Source organism: Brachycentrus maculatus, unplaced genomic scaffold (genome assembly GCF_059751285.1).
Source record: "Brachycentrus maculatus isolate JH-2025_06_01 unplaced genomic scaffold, ASM5975128v1 h1tg000328l, whole genome shotgun sequence".
Classification (NCBI taxonomy): Eukaryota; Metazoa; Arthropoda; class Insecta; order Trichoptera; family Brachycentridae; genus Brachycentrus; species Brachycentrus maculatus.
In genome coordinates, this window is record NW_028281077.1 from 696,717 (window position 1) to 722,223 (window position 25,507).

Sequence of the window (25,507 nt, forward strand, 5' to 3'; positions counted from 1 at the left end):
ACTAGAGCTTAAGAAGAAAGGAATGATCAAATATTTTAACTTACATACTTTATTTTAAACTGGCAGAACTATTTCAATAAATTGTAATAACAACTATTTAAACCTATAACTAAATATTACTTTGAAATGTAATTGTGATACCATATAATATAGTGCTATTGTGGGAATCTGACTTGCATAGGCTGTACCCTTAGAACTACAATGTTCCAAATGACAAATTTTTTTAAAATTAATTATTTTCGAGAAATGGTTAATTGACAAAAAAATTATGCGGTTTTCACGAACATATAATAAATACTTTTCAAAATTTACTAGCAATTTTTTAATGAATTTATGAGAACATTTTTATAAAATTTCGAAAGTAAAATTATTTTCATAGATCACTCTGTTATAATCTCATAATTATTGTGAAACAAGATAGGATCATATCATTCTAGGAATAAGAGATGTGGAAAAGCCGTACAAGTTTGAATTATTTGATTGTGAAATGGATGCGATAAAAAAAGAACGATTACGTATTGCATAGTAATTTTGTAAGCTGAATTATATTTACACATCATAATATATCATAAAAAAATGTAAAAAAAACTTTTTAAATTGAAATTTTACTCGGTAAATACATAACTTCTTAAAATATTTTGTGACACGTGTTTAGATGCATTTTGCATAATTATCAAATACAGTAATGTAATGCGGAATGCGTCAAAACACATGTGACAATATGTGTACGGAAAGAGTTCACTTACCACGTAAAATTAAAATTAAATATGGATAGATATTACATGTATATATATATATATATATATATATACACACATATATATATATATATATATATATATATATATATATATATATATATATATATATATATATATATATATATATATATACATATATATATACATATATATATATGTATATATGTATGCATATATGTATAATATAGTTATTGGACATTATAATTTTAAAACATAATTAAAAATAATAATAAAATAAACAAAAGTACACACACACTTCGTATTTGTTATCAACTATTTAAAACAAAATGAAAACATTTCACTACGGGAAATCACAGACTATCTGCGAGAAAATAAAATATTACACAATATCTTAAATTATAAAAAAATAAAACAAAATAAAAATAAATCACAAATTTATACCTTTTATAACACTAAGCCGTTATTAAATAACTTTTAAATTGTTTAGAGTAATGGAGTTCTTTTTTTAATGTTTGTCAATTTAATATTGTTACAAAAAATATCACATTTTAAATTATTTCTAGAAAATTCTACTTATAAAATATCTAATTCAATAATAGTTACGCCGTGCCTCTCCAAAAAACGAGAAAAAGCTCTTGTGTTTGGAGAGAGACTTACACTGATTTTTTTTGGTAAACCTATTAAGGATACATATTTTTAAAATTGTTTTTATTTTATTATTTCTCACGAACAATATGGATTTTTTAGTAATATAAAATATTTAATTCTTTTAAACATCCGTAGGGAGGCTTTTAAAATATTTGATACTTACATAAATATTTTAATGTTATAGGAATTGCTTGGTATTTATTGCATTCATTTACTTTAAAATCATTTTGAAATCTTAAAGATGCATTTTTTTTAGATATTTAAAAAAAACTTTTGGGATTACTTAAAAAAAGGTTTCGTTTGTACATTGAGGACTTGAAATTAAAAAGAGGGTTTTTATTTATTTAGTTTAGAAAAAATAATGTTTAATAATTATTTGAAGTTATCCGTGAGTGAAATTTTCAGGCAAATATAATAGTTTTGTTCTCATCAATTGGTAAAAATACAATATTTTCAATAATTTCATTTTCTATATTCACCTGTTGATGACAACATCTGATGTTCTCGAAACTGGTTATTATATTAATAAACTAAAAAATTGGTCCTGTTTCATATTTTAAGTATCATGTTAATACACAAAATTGATGCCAAATTAATGAATGCTATTTTTTTAATCAAAAAATTTAATTCACAGCAAAAAAAGGCTTAAATAAAAATTTACTTTTAATACTGCGACTTATTTGATGTAATTTCTGCAAATTTTTTCCGAGATATCTTTTCAGGGATAAGTCTTTTACTGAGTCAGTCTATGTCTTAATTATATTTAACTTATCCAGAAGGTAGGTAGGTACAGGTAGCCGTCGTTTTACGCAGAAGTTAATTTCGAGAGACACCGGCGTAGAATAAACACATTTATAATGGACGATATAAGGTTAGGTTCCATGTCGAAATTATATTTTTTAAATTTTATTTTTAACATAGCCTTTATAAAATAAATTTTGAATGTATTTAATAAATAAAGTTTTTATTTGTTTTGAAAATAAGTAATGTTTTGATAAAGATCTTTTAACAATACATACTAATTCATCAGTTCGTCGGTACGAGATGAAATTACCACACTTTTTTGAAAAAAGCATCATATTTTATTTGCTTCGATTGTTGTTTTCTTTCTTGCAGAATCACAGAGCTCATCTGTTAAACTTTCTACAGAAGAAAGGATACGTGTCAGATCGACCGTTTTTTCTCATCATCTTCTTCTTCGGATATTCATTTCAATCACAAAACTTCCAAACAAACAGTAGAGCAATTTAAAAATAAAAATAATTTCAACCCAATTTCACTTGCACAATAGTCTGCTCGCGTTCAAGGTATTATAATAAAAAAACAACATACAACAGTGTTTATTTATTTTATTGACTTGGCGTTTAATTTGTAGAACTCCATTTTAATTTATGTATTAATTTTAAATCAAACACAGATTTTTTGAGTCTCCTAAGTTGTATTTTATTAATTTTGTTAATAAAATACAACTTAGTAGACTCAAAAAATCTGTGTTTGATTTAAAATTAATACATAAATACAACAGTGTTTTGGAATTCGGGTTAATTTTATTTGATTTGGAAGGAGAATGATTTTTTTTACGAAGAAGACCTTGGGAGAACAAAAGAGGTGTCGAAAGACCCCAAAAGAGATGGCTGAGGACATAGTCGCTGTGGGGGGTAAAAACTGGCTGCAAGTAGCAACCGACAGGAAGAAATGAAAAGAAGGGGAACAAGCCCATATCCAGCAGTGGAAGAAGAAGAAGAAGAAGTAAAACGTATTTTTGCTCAAATCAGGGAGTTTTGGTGTTGGCCGAGCCGGTGAATCCACTGGTGTCGGTCGAACCAGGGAATCCCTCAGCCACCACCAACCGGCGTACTTGTGAATCGGCGTAAATCGAATCGGCGCAAAACGACGGTTACCTGTATTTGCATTGTGTAATAGGAGAGTAAGTGGCGTCCCGCGCGCTCGCAATAATTTAGCGCCGTCAGGAAGAAAACTTATTAATTTAGCTTACGAGGCGCGCTCTCTCGGCGGCCGAGAAAGGCTTAGTTGCCTCGTCGGTTAAAGTTGGAACTGCATTTTACTAATTCATGCAACTGCGAAGAGCGGATGTACTATGAAACTCTCCGCGAAGCCGAGAGGCAAGAGAAGGCGCGGAGATTTTCGGAAATACAAAGTAATAGGATATTCATATTATTTTTGACATCTCATCAAAGATGAAGAAGAATATGGAAGTCTGGGCATTTACAGGGCTGACGACCGTCATAGGCTGGTTTAAGTGATCACTTTACACACGTGTAACATTCACCAATTCTACCCATTATTGACAACCACACTACTCAAATTCATGGAAGTTCTATATATATGAACCAATTTAGAAACCTTGTTCTTGAATCACTATTTGGACACACTCAAAATGTTGTAAAAGGATATTAATAAAATAAATGTAAAGGTAATGAGACATTCACATAAACAAAAGTAGTAAAATGATTTATCAATTAATTTAAATTATGGCAATTTAAATATGTATTATAAAACTAAAATTAAGCTAGAGAAGGTGCGTAGATTATTGTTGTAAGTATTCAAAGTATAAGGATGTAAGAAACGTAAAGGAAATGAGACATTCACACAAACAAAAGTAATAAAATATTTGATCAATATATTTAAATAAAGGCAATTAAATAAAAAAATTGAAACTAGAAAAGATGCGTAGATGATTGTAAACGGAATTCAAAGTAACAGTATATTTTTTTATTTATTTAAATGGAATGGACATTCACATGTAAAAAAGTATTAAAATAATTTATAAATATTATTTCAATAATAGCAAAATAAATATAATATATGTGTTATAAAACTCTACACGAAACCGAAAAGCTAGAGAAGGCGGGTGGATAATTTTAATTAGAATTCAAACTAAAAGGATATTGATATAATAAATGAAAAGGTTAAAAGATATTCATATATCTGAAAGTAGTAACTTTTTTATGAGTATTGTTTAAACAATGTCAAAATGAATAGTCTAATTATAACACATACATAATTGACTAATATGTTATGCCTTATTATTAGTTTTGAATAGATATATACATAAAGGAGATAGGTACCAATACATTTAAAATTGCATAGAGCAGGTATTCATTTGACGCTATCGTTAAAAATATTATTTCAAAATGATAATTCCAGTGCAATAAAAGCTGCCGGGAGCTTTCAATTGCAGCGCCATGCAGATGTAATCGTCTGGAGTAAGTGTGCTTCGTGTCTTTTGTTGGGAAATTCGCGAATGTGGAAGTTGTAGGGAACAGGGTGGTCAGAATAATACTGAGCTTTTGTTGCCACCCCCCACCCCGCCCGGTCTTTCCCGGGCGACTGTAGTCATTGTGATTCTGCGTTTAACTATCTAATGCAAATTTTAATAAAACTACCATAAGAAAAGGGGTTTGAAATTAATAAAACGAGATGAAGTTGATAAAATTAATGCAAGGATATATAACGGTGTGCATTATAAATTGAAAATAAAGAAAAAGATATTCATAAACACGCAATTTAATTTTTTTTATTAAACTACGCCTCACGAAATTTTATCTTTCATCCTCCGTATTATCAACAAAAGGAAATTTCATACCTTGGAAATAGTTTAAGCGTTCTAAAAATTACTATTTCCTCAGCATCTGTCGGGTTGTGGTCCCGTGGTTAGTGTTGCGGACTCCTTAGTCAGAGTTTTTCGGTTCAAACCAACTCTTGATAATTTGACAATTTGATACCTATTTCTAATAATGAGCCGCTTAGGCTCACAGAAATAGTATGAAATTGAATGATTTGTGTAAATAATAAAAACACTAATATTTCCCTTTTAATTTTCAATAAAATAAAAATAATAATAAATATGATGGTTTGTGATATATTGGACGTTTTTGGGCAGATAAATTTTTATTATTATGTCAATTTTTATTAACATATTTGCATATTTAATTGAAAATTGGTTTGAAAATAACAAAACCTGAAAATACTTATGGTTTGTAAGATTGTGAATCGAACAATTAATCATTATTTTGAACCAAGATTTTGCAAAATTTTAAGCTGTATAATTTGAATTCAAGATGGCTGGTGCCGCCTCCTAACATGGAGTACAGAAAGTGCAAACTTATGCGCTATCTAACACCCCCACTGCTGGTCCACAGAATATATTTAGCCACCCCTTCAGCCAAGTACCTTCCCTAAGAGATAAAAGGGGATGCATTTCGTATGATAATACTTCGAGTACGGGCAGTTCAATCCTAGTAAAAAGAGACAGAAATAGATCACTTAAAAAGATATGGAAATTCTTCGTTTCCTATTTATAAATTTCCCATGAAAAGGCGAAATAGAGGGTTGACAACGTGTGGGCAGAAGACAGATTTCCTGGCTCTGGAATATACGAGATTGGACGAGAATCTGGACCATCGAGGCGCTGTTTAGAGCTACCCAAAATAAGGATAATTACTCTTAAGTAATATTCAAAGTCAGGGGGACCTGACATGACACGCACAGAAGAAGAAATCTTCTCTACCAATGGCTAAGTACTTGAAATTAATGACTTTTGACAGCACCTTATAAACAACAAAAATGTTGTTAGTTGTTGATCTTCGATTAATTTTTATTTTTAAAATTTAATTTTTATGAACAACTTTACTTTTAAGGTACCATATTTGAGTCCAAGAAACGTTAAAATATCAGTAATTTTCCTCTCTAATACGTGATTTGTCTCCTCATTGAAGGTCTCGGGTTCGATTTTAATATGATATTTATCAAATACCGCCCTAAACTCACACTTGAATATCAAGATTGTTAACACTGTCTTCATGGAATTAACGATCTTGATATCACTGCATCGATGAGATACAGTACCCTATGCACCAATGAAAAATAAGAATATTGATAAAATATCTCTTTGCATCACGGGTTGCGGATAAAGTTTAAAAGAAGAGCAGTATTTTTATTGTTAAAATATAAAAATTTAGCTATTCTTCTGTATTTTTTAATGACAAACTTTTGTCAGTTAAAAATGATATAGGTACTTAAAGATTAGAACATTTTTCTTACTAGCATATATAAGTATGTACCTATTTTTATGATATATTGAATTTCACAAACAAGTATGTATGAATAAAATTGGAAAAGTGGTTTACAAATAACATCTGATGAGGCGTTACGAAATAACTTACTGGATTATGTAAATTTGATATTACAAATGCAGTGCTTGATGTTAAGTATTGCTTTACGTCAAATATAATCTAAAATTCTGTTCTAATTAAATTTTAATTGCCGCTTGATTTAAAGTAATATGATTTTATAAACCTATAAAAGCTGGACAAAGCGTCGAGTTTAAAGTAGGTATCCTAAAGTTTAATTGTCAGCCGGGCTTCCCGATGCGACGCCAGAAAGCGACAACCTTATACAGAAGTACTTATGCAGTTTACATCCGTAGATATGTGTACATACTCGTATCTCTTCGCTCTGTACGTTCGGCAAAGGGGGCAAAATTTGCAGGAAAGCTTTGGTCTAAACTTTCTCCTCGTGGGGTGAGTTTTGCATTCAGGGGTAGGTACTAAGGGAAGCCGTGTGCAAGAGGGGATGAAACTTCTGCACGAATATTACCCTATTGGGAAACGTTTTGCAGTCACGTAGCGAGAATAACACGTACTCTTGTATTGATAACTGTACCTTTGCTGCAAATGGAGATGATTAAATTGTCTACTGTACTCGTTTGATTATATTATTTAAAAAAAAAAATAATAATTGAATATAATTATAAATTCGTGACCCATAGGTATTTTCAATAGTAAAGAAAGTTTAAAGTATTTTTTCCTCAATTTTTCTGGTTTAAAATTATTTAAATTTGTTTTATTGAAAAAGTGTAACAAACAAATATTGTACTGTATTGTATACCGACGCATAGGTTTGTCTGTGAGATTTTTCGAAAATGATTTCGTGAAATATATATATATATAAATATATATATATATATATATATATATATATATATATATATATATATATATATATATATATATATATATATATATATATATATATATATATATATATATATATATATATATATATATATATATATATATATTTATATATATATATATATATATAAATATATAATAATAATAATAATAAACCCTTATCCGCACCCCAATGGTGCATAGGGCACTGCGTCATATAAACACAGTATTATCTTGATCGTTTACACATGAAGGAAAGGAGAATTGCCCTCCGCTTCAGGTACCAGTCCAGGGTAATATTGAATAAATATGACAGTGAAAAAATCACTTATATTTATTTTACCCCCCTTGGGAATCGAACCCGGGACCTCCAGAACGGTAGCCGAGCGTGCTGACCATTACACTACGGAGGCGGACATATATATATATATATATATATATATATATATATATATATATATATATATATATATATATATATATATATATATATATATATATATATATATATATATATCCTTCAGCATCCAACAGATGAACATTCAATCCTTTTTTATTTATTTATTGTAACTGCAGACAGTTGATAGAATTCCATTTAAAATTTTTGGGCAATACGAGATTGCATTCTGCTTTTATTTAAAATATGTATAAAAACTAAAAATATGAACAAAATGTCTTTATATACTAAAAATAATTGCTATTTTTAAATATTGTTAGGTTTCGGGGTTCATAAAATAGTTGCTACTCCTAGACCTAATTATATTTAATAATAGCAGTTATTGTTAGTATACAAGGACATTTTGTAATTATTTTTAGTCAGTATTTGATAATGTCTTTATAAGACGAAACGCGTCACGTATTATCATTTATATGTAAATAAATGTAGAATCCAATCCAATAATGTTATATAATTTTGGATATTTTACCCAAAAATTCAATGCTTTATTCCGTCCTTTAATACATTTTGCTATAATATTATGTTACAATATTTTAATATTTCAGTTAATTGATTAATAATATCAGAAATGCATCAAAGCACTTAAAAGAGCTTTTCGTTTCACAACTTACACCCCACCTGTCTATTACATATTCTAGGTAGAATAATTGCTAATTTACAGTTAATATTTTAAATATTCTGTATACCAGGAGAGCATAAGCCAGTAGAGGAGTAAGTGTGTAGATTGGGTACAGGGTGGTGTCTCCGACGCTGGCTTGGGTCGGGTGGTTGTCACGGTTATGGACGCGCTGTAAATGGACCCATAAAGATCTGAATGGTGAATAAAACTCTCTGATTCCCTGGCATAAACACAAGTGACATACGAGATTGTGAACTCCATTTTGTCTCTATAGGCATACATTGCATGAACGTTCAGAAAATATTAAAATTCCTGTAATTTAAAAAAAACCTAAACGGAAAATATTTTAGTTGTTCTGATACTAAGTTCTAATATATGAATTGCACACAAAATAATTTGTAGGTTTTATAAAAAAACCGACAGTAACATCGATAAATGAAAAAAAAAATACCTTTTGCTAATTGTGTTTACCTGATTAATAAATAAAAGGAAAAATAAATGCGCAATAACAAGTTATGAATTTTTCAAAAATGTTTGCACTTGATGATTTAACACACATACAGATTTGAGGATTATATTTTAATAATTTTTTCATTAACTTTTATTTATTTAATTTTTCTGTTTGAAAATAATAAATAGTTTAAAATAAACTAAATATTACACAAAAAATAAATAAAATGTTACAAATTTGGTTACAATGTCTATGACTGGAGTTTTTACCTTGCCTTTTTGAAGGCTTAGTAAAAAAATACAATTTACTTCAAAGAAAAAAATAGTATTCAAAGTTAGAGGGTTGTTAATATGTATGGATTTTAATTGGTCGTAAATTGGCACCCTTACCGTGAGCAAAGGGGTTAAATATCGTAATTCTATTCTGTACACCACCTCGTACTTTATAACATAGGTTAACATTATAAAGACCGGTTAATCTTTTAAAAGCTACGGTTATGTTATCAATAAATATATGATTTAAAAAAATAGGGGAATATGGTTAATACTGCAAAGCTGTAAAACATAGATCATTGATAACGATGGTTGTATCTAGGTCCTTATCGAAATATATCTTAGAATTGTGTTGAAAAAATATATAAATTTCATATGAAGGCGTATTTAACTATATTAAAGAGAATATTGCAATGGTGGTATACATATTTGAAAAAAATTAATAAAATTTGAATTGCCTGCAAAAAACTCCTTGCCTGTTATGTACAAGGATTGTAGCATATTCAGCATAGCATCTTAAAAACGATAATGAATGCGTAGAGTAAATAAAAAAATAATAACGTTGATTCATACAAACAGTACAATAGATTCAATAAATTACAATAAATACAATGGATTCAATATTTAATAAGATATGCCACATAGTTCATTTATTCATTTTATTCTTCTTGTCATATTTTATAAATTGAACACCACATTATGTTATTTGATAGATCTTTACATATATCCTATTGCTTCATAAATTTTGTCAACTGTAAACCTTCTTTCCTTGATTATATTTCAAATTAATATCCCTATTTTTTTTAATCGGACGTATCCACACTAAATGAGAGACATCTTTTTATGACGTCTCATCACATCCAGAAATAGAAAAAAACATTAAAAAATGGTTCCTAAAAATCAAGTTTTATATTTTTTTGGGAAGTAAATAATTTGAAATTTTGTCCGCCTATGTAGTATAATAATGGTCAGCACGCTCGGCTACCGTACTGGAGGTCCCAGGTTCGATTCCCAAGGGAGGGGGTCAAGTAAATATAAATGTTTTTTTACTCCAATATTTATTCAATATTAGGTACCCTGGACTGGTACCTAAAACAGAAGGCTGATCACCTTTAACGATCAAGATAACACTGCGTTTAGATGATGCAATCTCCTTGCACCATCGGGTGCGGATAAGGGTTAAAAGAAAGAAAAAAACGAAACCTTTTAGATTTATTTTTAAACTACGGTTTGAAAACAAGAATAGTCACCTTGCTGTTAGGATATTAATAAAAAGCACTGAGAGATACCCGGTATGAAAGCAGTAAAAAGATTTTAGCCTTATGAAGCAGTAAAAACTCAGCAGGATGGAGAATATTCCAGGAAAATCGTTAAAGCAACCTGTTCGTTAAGTTTTTCATTCATTCTCCGATAATAAAATTTTGCCATGGCGAAATTTTACCGGTTAATTTTAATAATAAAGTAACTTTCTTTGTTCCGTCTGCTGAAAACGTAACTATCAAATATATAAAATCTAATAAACCATGATTGAGAATGCCATATTTAAATAACTAGGTTGTTGATAGATGGGAAGAAATACTACCATAAATACTATGATTATCAGAATTAAATAATTTGAAATAAAGTCATATTATTCGAATGATCTAGTAGATTATTCGAATAAAAAAATTAATGAAATAAGAAAATTTATCAATAAGAAATAAAACTCTTTGTATTTTTTCTTAAATATGTAGTACAGTGGTAGAAAACTGCGGTCTACCAACTGCGGTGAGATACTTTTAATTTATACCAATCATTTAAAAAAAAAAACAAATATGTTCATCTTTATAAATGAAAATTCAGCTTCAATGTAATTTTCGAAACTCGAAAACAAGTCGATTAATTGACTGGATTTTTTTAAAAACGCGGCCTATTGTCGAATCAGGTTTTAGAATATAACCTTAGAAATGAAAATGTTACCTACCCCTGATCTAGTATTTACTCAATTTTCGTTGTTGTTGATGAAACCAAATATATTTTTTTTTACACAGTATTTTCCTTACATTTTTTCTTATCTTCACAGTTTTGTTGTAATTTTGGCATGTATGTTATATGCAAATTAAGTTATCCGTCGACAAAATGCGATTACAAAAAACCTTCGGCCAAATTTGTTCAACGCAAGACAAACTACGTTGAAAAATGTATGCGTAAATTGTAGCGATAATTTTTATTTAATTTTGATACATCGTGAAAGGTAATATATATCGAAATTTTTACTACAAATTGAATGTCCCTTGAACTAGTCGTGATAAAATCAAACTTGAAAAAATGGTTCATAATTAAAAAATATTTTAGAAATATGTAACGGTATTATACTTTTAATAAAGGTATTTAAGTAAATGTAAAAATAAACCCACAGAAAACTTTATTGTATATAGAATTAAAAATATACACTAGTATGAAATAATGTATATTAAAGAAATGAACTACAAGTGTTCATTTCTTTAATAATGTAAATTATAAATAAAACACTTATTATTTATTCATTGATTTGGCGTTTAATTTGTAGAACTCCATTTTAATTTATGTATTAATTTTAAATCAAACACAGATTTTTTGAGTTTATTTAGTAGACTCAAAAAGTCTGTGTTTGATTTAAAATTAAAACATAAATTAAAACACTTATTTTTTACCACATGAGTATTATATTTTTACGACTAGTTTGGTGAGCTACAGATGCTTCATTCTACGGGTTTGAATATAAACTTTATATCAAGTCTATATTCAAATCCGCAGATGGTAGCATCTGTAGTTTCTGAAACTAGTCTTACCAATATATTTTTCAAGTGATAAAGTGTTTTATTTATAATTTAATCATGTCTTACCCCAAAGTGAATGCTATGAGAAATTAATAACAGTAAATAAGTTAAAACTTATGTATGTAAAAGTATTTTTTAAGTCCACTTTAAAGTAATTATTCGCGTATTAAACATATATTTGAAAATCCAAAATGGCGGTCTCGTTTCCTATTGTTTCGTGTAGTTACCATTCTTGCAGGAATGGTTGCGGTTTGGGGGCCAGTGATGGATGAGCTCTGCGCCCCCATGCGCCACACACGTACTCGTACATCTCACCCCTGCCCCCTTCAGGGCGAGATACACAATCTGGGGGGCCCATTCCCGAGATGTGGTGGCAGCCGCAGTAATCTGGAAGGAAGAGGATAACTAATTACAATACAAAAAAAATATTGAAAAAATGCGTAAATCAATTTTTTTCTTGAATGTTTTTTGCGTGGCACATTTTATAAATTTTATTAAATAAAACATATTTTTGTTTTTAACAATTTTTTTTTTTGGTGCACTTTTTCTCCAACCGATTTTGACAAGAACCTTGTCATCATCAGGGTTTCTGTACTAATTCTAAAACATTGAAATACTGATAGTTAGGTGAGAGGTCGGGTTTAGGTTTAAGTTTTTGGCATCGTAAGGGAAGGGTTAAACCCGCCCACTCACCTAACTATGAGTATTTCAATGTTTTAAAATTAGTTGAAAAAAACCCTGATGATGACAAGGTTCTTGTCGAAATCGGTTGGAGAAAAAGTGTGCCAATAAAAAAAGTGGTTAAAACAAAGTTGTTTTATTTTATAAAGCGTAAATTACATTTTAGGTAGGTAGGTACAGTGTGTGAGTCGGGTTGTGGTCGAATTCGAAACATAATATCAAGTAGACATATTGTTGTACAAAAATAACATTTTATATGTATATAAGTCAATTTTTGCGAATGCAAAATAAAGAAAAAAATGCAATTGCAAAGTAATGAAATTTATGTAAAATAATTAAATAAAAGCAAATAAAATAATAAAAATAAAAAAGCTTTTAAGATAAGCTTTTTTTGTATTTGAATTTATGTCGTGTTTGTTTAATGCAAAGGAATTCAAAAGAAAGAAAGAAAAGATTGATTTTTCAAGAGAGACAAATATGTAGTTTTTAGATTGAAATAATATATGTTAATGGTTGGTACAAGAGTGTACTGTGGCGTAGTTGGCTAGACGCTCGACTGTGAAACAAGCGTCGCGGATTTGATTTCCGAAGTTTGTGTTTCATATCTTATCATTATTATGCTTCTTTCAGAAAAGTCCCAAAAACAGAGATTTTGCCAGTTAAATTTATACAGTTTTACAAAATAAATATAAAGTCTCCCTTTTCTTTCAATGATGCATAGGGCACGGCACGAAACTGATTAAAATGAAAGTTAAGGAAAAAGTGTATCAAATAATTTTTAGACTCGCAATTCTCTATGACTCCGAATGCTAGACGATATATTTGTATAGAACCTACTCTAAGCAACTAGAAACTGCTGAATTGCGAATGCTTAGATGATCGGCTGGAATGTCCCTTGGAGACAAAATAAAGAGTTCACGTATTCGTGGAAGCCTGGGTATAACAGATATCAAACGTATGGCAAAGGAAAGACAATTAAGATGAATATGGGCAAATAAGATCAAGAGAATCTTATCATATTAAAATCCATTCAATCGCCATGGATTTTACTCGAAAGACGTCTAGAGGAAGACTAAGGAATTCATGGATGCTGCTGAAAGAAAACACAATTTGAAGGCATGGCCTAGGTGACGTTACCCATAACAGGTGGACCTACAACCTGAGGATTAGGAGAGCTGATCCCAACAGTCTAGATAGACGATATTATTGACTAATCATAATTTGATTAGGCAGTCACTTAATGGTTATATCAATTCATCTAATTAATTTATACTGATTTAAAAAATAAACAAAATAAGCTCCCATTTCACCTTTCAACGTCCCAAGTACACAACTCTTTAATTTAGACTTAGCTTCACATACGGTATTTGAAAATAATGTGGAATGCATTGAAATACGTGCCACAATAAATTTTAAGAAATATTGATATTTACCAACTAAAACTAACATGAAAAATGTATTTATGAAATAAATTTCAGTGTGAATTGAACTTTCGTTGAAAGATCTGGACTCCGCCCCCGGATGATAAATGTAAGTGTTGCAGGAGGTTGGCGAGAAGATATATTGAGGTAGAATTCATTAAGCCAGCTCGGTTTTGTACACATAGAGGCGCAATTCTAGAGAAAAGAGAAATATCGCCGACCATTTTTTAACGCCAGCTCCCGGGAGGTAGGTGCGCTTCCCTTAATGTTATTAATGATGCTAAACCCGCAAATAAGAAGGGTACAACTATCAATTTGAGGCTTAGGTAAATCACCTGGAAGGGTTGGGAAAAGGGTACTCACCCAGAGGAATTTTCACAACGGATGGACGCCATTTTCTTTCGAGGGGGAACAAAGTACTGCCAGGAAAACATTTTCGGAAAATTTTAATTTGCGCTGTGTATCAAGTATCCAGCTACAAAAATTGATTACTTGTTTTTTTGTATATATATTTTTTATTGATACTAGGCAAACATTTGGCATAAAAATATTGAAAGTGGACTAAATGTAGTCTAAATGCAATGTATGATAGATGCTTAAGAGGAAAGAATGCTAGACTGAGATAAGCATTATCGATAAAATAAAGAAAGGTATTTTGGGATGATTTGGCATGTGAATTGAATCATTTTAACCTTTATAGTAAACATTGAGTAAAAATCTTAATTTACAAAAATTGAGAACATTAATAAAGGGAAAGAATTTTAAAAAGCTTTAAACATAATCGACGTCGATACAGAAAACAGAACTTGAACATATTTTGAATTTTTATTTAATTTATTAAATTTGTTTTAGTATTTGTATTTTTATTTTAGCTAACGGACAAGACGCTCTAAAGAAAAACATTATATCAAGGCATTGTAAAATATGCGAAATACATAAAATGCCTATTGTTTTTGCCTGATTCAACTAAAATATTAAAGTAAACATTATATATTAACGTCGTTTTTGAACGTTTTATCATTTTCATCTCAGAGAAGATAAGAAGTATGTTAGTCAAATATTAGTGAGATATGTATCATTATGCTAGTTAAGAAAGTGGAGCAAGCGTCACTAACGAAATAAAATTTGTGAGTGGATTGTTTTAATAAGCAAGTAAGTTAATTAGGTCTTAAGTTATAAAAATGAGGAAATGTGTGCACCAGAGTTTTGCATAAAAAGCGCAGTTTAAAATTAGTGATCGGGTTCATTTCATTAAAATAATTACAATACAAAGTAAGTCGATTTTTTAAATGATTAATTTTGTAATATAATTATAAAATGCCCCTTTCCAAAAACGTTTTTTTTAAATTATTTTTTATATAGTGGAAACACAACACATAAATCACCAATAGCACACTTTAGAATAACAAGATCAATAACAAAGAAATACATCAAACAAAATCGAACATATATAAACCATTTTTATTTAGAGGAACTTTGAATTCATTTATAAAGCTGCATAACCTGATTTTATTATCTATATGGTAGTTGAAAAGGATACCATGTACATATAAAGAGCTACATTTTAACAATCGGATAACGGAAGTGGGTTGATTTGAAAAACGTCATATTATCGGTCATGTCATCCATGTTTCGATGTGTTTTTGTAAAAATTATTGGAGCTCTCAAAAGTCCGGTAACTGGGACTTTAAATAATGACTTTCATCCTGATATAAACTAAGTAACAATGAAACTAAACCGGATATCTCAAGAGTGTATAGTGTACATACATCCCACTACACCATTTAAATGGAGTCAAATGATTAAGTAAAGAACAATCCAGCATCCATAGATCTACTTACAGACGCTGTTTCGTCATTTAATATGTCACGGTCTGGCAAACTGGACCACTAACAAAATGGTTCATCTGTGTTTCATCTTAGTATATACGAGTACGTATGTTTGTTGTAACAATTCCACGTGATAACTTCACGTGGTTGCAACTTTACTGTATTTAAGGTAGGTCTATTACTAGTATTAATTTAGTTATTGTATTATTACGTTATCTTACACAAAGAGCAAACAAATCTGACTTGGCAAATAATTTACAGTAATAAAATATGCAATACATGAGCAAATTTAAGTGATTTTGGTTGTTGTTGAAAATATATGACGTGAGTTACTGAATACTGTTTTTTGAGACTGATAAAAACAGTAAAGTAGTCAAAAATTTGATTTAATTACAGTAAAACTTTTTTTAGCATCACGGTATTATCACAGCTTAATTTCATATACTGTCACATATGTTGTTGAATGTAACAAAACACGTGTCACACATGTTGTTGAATGTAACAAAACACGTGTCATCTTTGATTTAAAAAATGCTGGAGTTAAAAATAGTGGTGCTAACTTAGTAAAAGTTTTTGTGTTTTGAATTAGGTAATCACCATTTAATACCAATGTTACTTATTACAAATATTATTATATTGTGAAATTTAAACTTAAACCGCCAATGTAGTGTTTGAAAATGATGCGAAATGCGTCGTAACACGAGTCACAATGAATTTTAAGAAAAAGCGGTATTTACAAAGTAAACCTTAATTTAAAAATATAATATATTCACACCATTTTGAGTGTGTCAAAATACTTGTAAACAAAAATGTTGTGAATAAATTATCTGGTCAAATTATAAGCTTTAATAATAAAAATGAAAATGATATTTTCTGGCGTTTCCATGTGTGTGAATACAATCCAAGATTCGGACCTCACATACTAATAAAAGAGTTTGTGCTCAATAAAGCGCTTCTTTTCATCTCACCAATAGATGTCTTTAGTGAAGTTCTAGTGATTCAAGAACAATGTTTCAAAATTGGTTCACATATATAGAACTCCCAAGAATTTGAGTAATGTGGTTGTCAATAATGGGTAGAATTGGTGAATGTTGTAAAGTGACCACTTAAACCAGCCTATAACGGTCGTTAGCCCCGTAAAAGCCCAGACTTCCATATTCTTCTTCATCTTTGATGAGATGTCAAAAAATAATATATTATATATTACCTAAAGTTACTGACGAATCAATCAAAGAATATATTTTATTTGTTCTAGATATAATTGTATCAAGATGACGAACACCACAGACCATTCATGGAGTACGAAGCTAGACTATTTGACATTTACGTTATACGATTACTTCTTTTTTGCGGGAATGCTGGTTATATCATCTCTTATCGGGATATATTTTGGCGTTATTAAGAAGCAAAATACTGCCAATGATTATCTTCTGGGAGGAAAAAACATGGGGGTTTTTCCTATTGCAACATCCTTAGCTGCCAGGTAAAATGGATACTAAGATAGTTATATATACCTACTCTTAAAAAAACACATTTTATAGATATTCAAGAAGTAAAAAAAATTAATTATGTATTTCTTGTTTATATCTTGTCCGTCGTAATGGTCAACACGCTTGGCTACCGTTCTGGAGGTTCTGGGTTCGGTTCCCAGAGGGGTCAAATTAATATAAGAGATTTTTTCACATTAATATTTATTCCATATTAACCTGTACTGGTACCTGAAGCGGAGGGCTGATCACCTTTCCTTCATGTGCTAACAATAAAAATAACACTGCGTTTGTATGATGCGGTGCCCTATGCACCATTGGGGTGTGGATAAGGGTTTGAATGAATGAATGTTTATATCATAAATTCTCATATACAGGCAAATATTTTCATTTATTCAAAGACTTCTAGCTAAGAAGAAGAGGTTTGACAATTCGATAGATATATTTTGAAAATTCCTGACTCAACGTTTTTGAGTCAAGAACGACTTTATAAATATGTAAATAAAGCACGTTTATCAGCGATAAACCACGATTAGAAAATAATGTAATGTTTTCAATGAAATATTTAGGTGTATTTGGGTTGTGATAAATGTTATAAAAAAATAATATAAAAATAAATCACCTGCATAAAAACTACTTTTTGATTTTATAAATGTAATGTAGACACTACTAATTTTGAGAACTATAGACGTCCTTATTAACAGGTGATAATACAAAATAAACACAAAAATGGGTATTTTCTCCTGTTGGTTAGAACTTTTGCAGTTCTCGAAACTAGTCGTTTAAACATTCATAAACTCAATAGTGGTATTTTACAAGTATTTTATTTTTATATTTAAATTAATCGAAAATAATGATTATCTTTTTTTGCAGTTATGTTTCTGCTATAACACTTCTTGGAATGCCCGCGGAAGTATATACTTATGGGTCTTTGTATGCTTTAACATGTTTTGGTAGCGTTTCAGCAGCATTGGTTACTGGATTTGTTTTTCTACCAGGTAAACAATATAAATCAGTTATATCAATGCAAAATAAAACTTCATTTCACCAAATCTTTAACTCAAGAGAATTAGTATTACTGTGAATCCAATTTCGTGTTTTTACATGAGTCAGGATATATTATACGTCTTCATCCTTTGCCACACTTACCCTAGATTTTGCCTTGTATGTGTATTATTTAGCAATACTTCACAAATCTGAGTTTCATTCAAGGGTTACGAGTATATTTCTTTTTATTGACATTTAAAAATAGATTAAGAAGAATGTAGAAGTCAGTGTAATTACAGAGCTTTTTACTAATCATATGCTGTTTTTAAGTGATCACTTTAAACACGTGTAACATTCATCATTCCGGAAGTTATTTACAATATATGTATATAACGTACATACCATCTGAGCCTTAGAAATAAATTTGAATTTAAAGCCTTTGGAATAAAGAAAAAAAAGTAAATTATGGAATCATAACTAATAATATTAATAAATAAACAATAACTTAACTTATATCCGCCTCCGTAGTGTAGTGGTCAGTACGCTAGGCTACCGTTCTGGTAGACCCGGGTTTCCCAGGGGGGGGGTTAAATAAATATACGTGATTTTTTCACTCTAATATTTATTCAATATTACCCTGGACTGGTATCTGAATCGGAGGGCTGATCACCTTTCCTTCATGTGTTAACGATCAATGTAACACTGCGTTTATCTAATGCAGTACCCTATGCACCATTGAGGTGCGGATAAGGGTTTGAAGAAGTCATTTTTTATTAGGTAAAAACGGTATTTATTTTCAATGGAATTTGAATTGACCATAAAACATCTAATTTATATATAATTTATACAAAAATAATATTCCTCTAATTAACAACCAAATAAATTTTACATATAGTCCATTGTTTGATTCGACATCGATTAAACACGATTCGTCAATATCCAATTGGAACCCCCCCCACTCCTCTCATCCTACAAGTATATAAGTAGATTAGATTCCTAGTCTAATTCTAATATACGTTTAACCTCGGCTCGTAACGCATGTCTGTATTGAAAACTATAGTGCATATTGGTCTTCGGGTCGACCAAAAATCGCATGTGTTAGACATTTTGTGTAGTTTTGAGTGTGTAAATGGTGCTATAGTGGTGAAGGGTAGTATTGTTTGCATGCTGTGTTAGTGATTGTCCTGACGAAGAGACGGGTACGTCTTGAAACCGGTAGACGTAAAAATCTCGGTGAGTGGTTATATACTAATTTTATTAACATTTTTGTAAAAAAAATAAAAAAATAAAACATCTATTCTGAATGAAATATGAATTAACTATAACGTTACATAAAATATACATATTTTCAATGAATTTTGAGTTTACCACAACATTACATACGTCTATAATTTTTTGTTTTAGTTTTTTACGACCTCAAACTTACGTCGAGTTACGAGTATCTGGAAATGAGATTTTGTAAGAAAGTCCGACACACTGCTTCCTTCTTATTTCTAGTGGATTGCATCATCTTTGTTCCGATCGTCTTGTATGTTCCCGCTATGGCCTTTGATCTTGGTAAGTGATATAATATTTCTAATAATATTGGTATCATACATACATGATAAAAAAAGTGAAGGACATTGGTACCATAACTCAAGCTAGGACACAAAATGCCGAACCCTCTTCTAGTGGAACGGTAGGTCTGTTGATGACAGTCAACAGTTCAACTTCGTGAGGAGTGCAACGTGGTTTCTTCCCTGCAATGAGTAAATGCTGATAAGTTCCTGATTGGCCCACACTAGATTATCCTTCCTGTTCCCAACACAGATTTAAATAAAACATATGTAGTTCGAAAAAAGAAAAGTTCAGTTAATGATCTGTAAACCTTGTACATAATATGCAAGGCAAATAATAAATGCATTTCCATCTAAAAAATCTAATGACTTGAATTGAAAAAGGAATTTAATGCATTTTAAAACTTATTTATGTTGTTGTTGTAGTTACTGGGTTAGACATTAAATACATCACACCTATTGTGAGCTTCGTGTGCATCTTTTATACAACCATAGGAGGACTGAAAGCTGTCGTTTGGACAGACACAATTCAGTTTATAACTATGAACGGTGCGATAGTAGCCATACTAATTCTTGGAGTCTACAATGAGGGCGGATTGTCCAAAATATGGACAACTGCGGAGAAAACAGACAGGACACAATTTTTTGAGTGGGTAACACATATTTTTAATTACTATTAATATGGTCAATAACTATATAGAATATTTTGAGTAATTAGCCTTTCGTTTTGAATATTGAAAGCATTAACTTTATGGATCATATTGATGTATTATTTTTAGAAATAAAAAGACTTTGTGTTTTGATCCATTCACATTTTTATTTAACCAACCAGTTTCGGCAACAACCTGTTGCCGTCTTCAGGGTTTATTAAATCATAAATTAAACCCAGGAGAGGGCAACAGGTTGTTACCGAAACTAGTTGGTTAGTTAAAAATGTGAGTGGATCAAAACACAAAGTCTTTTTATTTCTCAAAATAATATAATTAGATAATATAAATCTATTATATAATTAGCCTTTTATTATGGTCAGAAATTACCATCTATGTACCATAAGTACCGATGGTTCTATCTTTGACTGTTTCTGCTAGTTGGTCAATGATACTTTTTACAAGATGTGTATTTTTGTGCATAATAAATATAATTTTGTTTTGTGCAATGGTTCGCGTGTTTGGCTACTATGCTAGAGGTTCCGGTTTGATTCCCAGGTGGGTCAATATAAATAAAAGCGTTTGTCTTCTCAAATATATTTTTATAATGTCAGCTGAGACTATACTTATATTTCTAATAATCTACATATTTCAAATGTGTATAAATACTTCATATGATCAAAAATCAATGACTTCCATAAATTTGAGTGGTGTGGAGTTGTAGATCATGGGTAGAATGGTCAATGTTATACGTGTGTAAAGTGATCACTTCAGCCAGCCTATGACAGGTTTTAAACCCTGTAAATGCCCAGACTTCCAAATTCTTCTTCATCTATGTTGAGATATAAAAAAAAAATATTTTGATGCATTCAACATCATTTTCAAATACCATATATTTTGATCTACCGTGTCTTAGAGATCGCATTTCGACATTTCGAAAATTCAGTGTCATTAGATATTTTGATATTTTTCTTTTCAGTTTCGACTTGGATCCAACAAAACGCATTACAACATGGGCTGCCATAATCGGTGTGTGTTTTCGCTGGGTCTCTTGTCTCGGTGTAAATCAACTCTGTATCCAGAGGCTTATTTCTGTTCCAACACTCAGTGACGCGAATAAGTGAGTGGCGATTTACTTTTATTTGCCCATCACTAAACACACACATTGTCCGCTATTCCAAAATTATGTTTTGATTTCAGAGTTTTGTACATCTACAGTTTTGCAATTTCTGCAATCAAAGCGTTGTGTCTCTTCTCTGGGATGATAATGTTCTCCAGATATTACGGCTGTGATCCTCTTACCGCCGGAGTAATAGCGAAATCCGATCAAGTGAATTTAATTTCTGTATTTTTATTGTATTAGATTTAAGTTTTGTTCTGACATTTCTTGGTATTATATATTATAAATTAAGAACTATATAGTTTTTTTGACATTTGTTTATTCTGATCAGTGACCGAGTTTCTTTGTCACCGACATCATCAGATTAGTGGGAGGCTAGTTAAAATGTTATACACACAACAAGGCAATGGTTGAGAACCTTGATTTGATTAAAAAAAATCTGACAAAATTGTTTTAATTTAACGAATTTATGTAGTATAGGTACTGATATAATTAAAATTACATGTACCTAATTCTAAAAATCAACCTTACCACATCGGTAAGGGTGATTTTTAGAAACATTTTATTAGAATTTTTTTTTTTTGCAAATTAATTTAAATAATATATAAATAAAAAATTGAGGAAATTGAATAAAAAAACTGGCAAAAATATTGTGACCGATAGCACAAGACTTTCCCATACAAATGTGCAGTAGAAGTTCCAGATTATTTAAATTTACATACAAAAATCTATTTTTATAATACGTATAAAAATCATACGTAAAATCCTTACCATACCTCATATGTTTTTATTTTTATAATACACTATATAAATTCATTCAATCATAATTTTTTTTTGTAAGAAAATTAATATAAAATCATGATTTTAAATCCCTGTCATGTTGTGTGTATATTATAACAAATAATTCTGTCTTGCCTTCCACCAGTATAATGATGTCGGTAATGAAGAAATCTGGCCACTGATCAGATAAAATAAGTTTATAAAACTTTATACTTATATTATTTTTGACATCTCATCAAAGATGAAGAAGAATATGGAAGAAATAATATGAAAAATCCTTTTATAATTGGAGATAATCCAGATTTGTGAACAAGCATTTGGACACACTTAAGATGTTTCTTTATAGTTATATTTATTATATATTCGTAACATTTATATTTTATCTGCTTTCATGGTTTGAATTAAAATTATATTGATTTATTGGGGTTCTCAGATTCTACCATACTACGTAATGGATACTACCAGAAATATCCCTGGGTTACCTGGATTATTCATGGCGGGTGTTTTCAGTGCAGCTTTGAGGTAAATAGAAATATACTGAAACCTAGATATAATGAACATTACCGCTTATTAGATTTGAATTTTTTTACTTAAATTTCTTGGTGGAACTGCAATCTATAATCTTAAAATATTGTACAAATATTTATTTAAAAGAAATTATTTTCAATATTCACAGTTCGATGTCTTCATATCTCAACACCATCGCCGGTATTGTGTACAAAGATTTCGTCTGCCCATTCTTCCCGAACTCCATTTCTGATTCTAACGCCAGCAATATTATGAAGTTGGTGGTGGTTTTAGTGGGTATCGTGAGCACTTTCATGGTGTTCTTCGTGGAAAAACTCGGGAGTGTTTTGCAACTGATGATCAGTTTTGGTGGAGTTACCAACGGAGCCATGTTGGGGACATTTATCATGGGGATGATTTTTCCGCGAGCGAATTCAAAGGTAGAAAAACATATTCTTTTGATCAGTTTTTGTTTATTATCGAGCGGATTGCTATATGATTCTAGCAAAACATTGTGTGAAGCTTAATTTCCATCAAGACTTTTATTTTAATGTTAATACAATAAGTATTTTAATTTTAAAAAAGGAAATGGTTTTTACATTGTACTAAATTACTCGTACTATTTTTTTTTAAATAAAAAATTATGTTTGGACAATATATTCATCAATTTACATAACTGCTTTGTAAATGTAGTTTTTATATAACACGACATATGATGATAATTTTACAAAAAAAAACATTCAATCGATTCAATATTTTATAAACAAGATATTTTAAATTCTCGTTGTTGGAATCCTGTTCAATATTCGAATTTTTTTTACAATTTTCTTCCAACCACATTTAATTGAAATTTTGTTTGACAAATTTCTTTTTTCTTTTAAATCTATTGTTACACATGTTTCTATGCATTCAACACCTTTTTAAAATATGTGTTTGATGATGTCCAGTATGATGATGAATGCATAAAAACACGTGTCATATTAAATTATATTAACCAAAGTGTCATAAAATGGATAGATTACCACAAAGTGTGTGAACAGCATTATTATTATTATTTTTAAACAAATGTTCTTGCTTTTATATTATCTTATCGAAAGTATATTATTATAAGAATATATTTCATTGGATGGACCCTAAATTATGCTAATAGTGGATTTGTTCAAATTCTGGAGAAATGTATTGATCCAAATGGAAATAAAGAATTTTCATAAAATAGTGTTTAAATATTTTTCAGGGTACAATAACTGGAGCATTTACCAGCGTTATATTCATGGCTTGGATAGTTTATGGTAATTCAATAGCCGTAAAGAGCAAAGCCATCAATTATCCGAGGAAACCATTTTCTATGGAAAAGTGTGACTCCTCTTTAAACATAACCGATATTTTCCCAGACAAGTAAGTTCTAAATTAATTTACGTATTTTAAAACTATAGAAATATTGGCTAGTGTATTCAATATTTTTAGCAAGTTTTCAAAAAGTTTCTAGCAACGGTATACATTATGATATTGTGCACTGAAATCAGTCAAAGCATATAGGTAAATAGGTGGTACACAATAGGGTCCTGGTTCCAACCCTAATATTGCATATGGATGTGAAGCATGGAGTTGAAAAAGTTGGATGAAAGAAGACTCAATGCTGTCAAAATGAAGATCTCTCAGATGAATGTGTGGTAAATTGTATTATGATAGATGTTGGAATGGTAATATAAGGAAAGAATGCAATGCCGAGATATGCATTATTGATAACATTAAGAAGGGTGTGTTGTGATAGTTTAAGCATATTCATCGAATGAGTGAAGAAAAAATAGTAAAACAATTTTATGAGGTGAATGTAGTTGGAAATAGAAGTAGTGAAAGCCTGAAGAAAACGTGGCATGATCAAGTTCTTCAAAAATTTGAAAGAGGTCTGGTTAGAAGTAGGAATAATAGGCGGGTATGTATGACCAGTTGAATGAATTTATAAGAGGCGAAGATTACTTGCAATGATAGATTGGTATGGCTCTTTTTTCTCTCTGCCTACCTCTGCGGGTAGTGGCGTTATGGCTACTAAGATTTTTAAAATAAACTTTCATCACTCTTAACCGATTGTATCATTTAAAATATTTTTCATATTTTTTTTAGTTCAGACAACAGTAGCCTTGATGACGTGTTATTCTTCCATAAGATTTCCTTCATGTGGTACACTCTGATTGGGACCCTGACTGTGTTGTTGGTCGGCCTGCCAGTGAGCTACCTGACCAAACCTCCAGATGCTTCGCAGGTCAAGTTGGAGTACTTTAGTCCAGTTATCAGACGGTTTCTTCCAAAAAATATTAGAGACCAGGTCAAGAAACCGATTATAGAGGAACCGCAATATAAAGAACTTCTTGTGTTGGATAATGTTAAAGGAGAGTTTGAAGAGTAATTGGTTTTGAAAAATAAACGTTGCTCTTTGTATACGTTTTGTTTTTTTTTAAGGAATAAAAAATTCCTGTTAACAGTTCTACAATATTCAGAATATATGGATATAAAGCTTTTGAAAACACGTGATTTCACTGGTAAAACTAATGG

At 30.2% G+C, this 25,507-nt stretch overlaps 1 protein-coding gene and 1 long non-coding RNA gene across 4 annotated transcripts in view; one reads left to right on the top strand and one right to left on the bottom strand.

The window, feature by feature from the left end:
- Positions 1 to 11,187: 11,187 nt before the first annotated feature.
- Positions 11,188 to 25,507, bottom strand: part of LOC148304144 (uncharacterized) — a 192,753-nt gene continuing 178,433 nt past the window's right edge. Inside the window, exon 10 of the long non-coding RNA XR_015838382.1 lies at positions 11,188 to 12,329. This is a non-coding gene — a long non-coding RNA (uncharacterized LOC148304144). The remainder of the gene's footprint in view (positions 12,330 to 25,507) is intronic.
- On the top strand, positions 15,122 to 25,393 carry LOC148304145 (sodium-coupled monocarboxylate transporter 2-like). 3 transcript variants are annotated; one of them, XM_088268782.1, is made up of 11 exons: positions 15,122 to 15,316; positions 17,129 to 17,356; positions 18,234 to 18,358; positions 19,752 to 19,904; positions 20,330 to 20,552; positions 21,530 to 21,670; positions 21,751 to 21,880; positions 22,884 to 22,972; positions 23,127 to 23,397; positions 24,192 to 24,352; positions 25,079 to 25,393. In XM_088268782.1, exons 2-11 carry the CDS (start codon positions 17,145 to 17,147, stop codon positions 25,359 to 25,361), a joined length of 1,788 nt encoding a protein of 595 aa, XP_088124908.1. In that variant the 5' UTR covers positions 15,122 to 15,316; positions 17,129 to 17,144; the 3' UTR covers positions 25,362 to 25,393. The 3 variants fall into 3 exon arrangements, with proteins under 3 accessions (XP_088124908.1, XP_088124910.1, XP_088124909.1); XM_088268784.1 differs by having other exon boundaries at positions 15,122 to 15,196; XM_088268783.1 differs by lacking the exon at positions 15,122 to 15,316 and adding an exon at positions 15,901 to 16,042.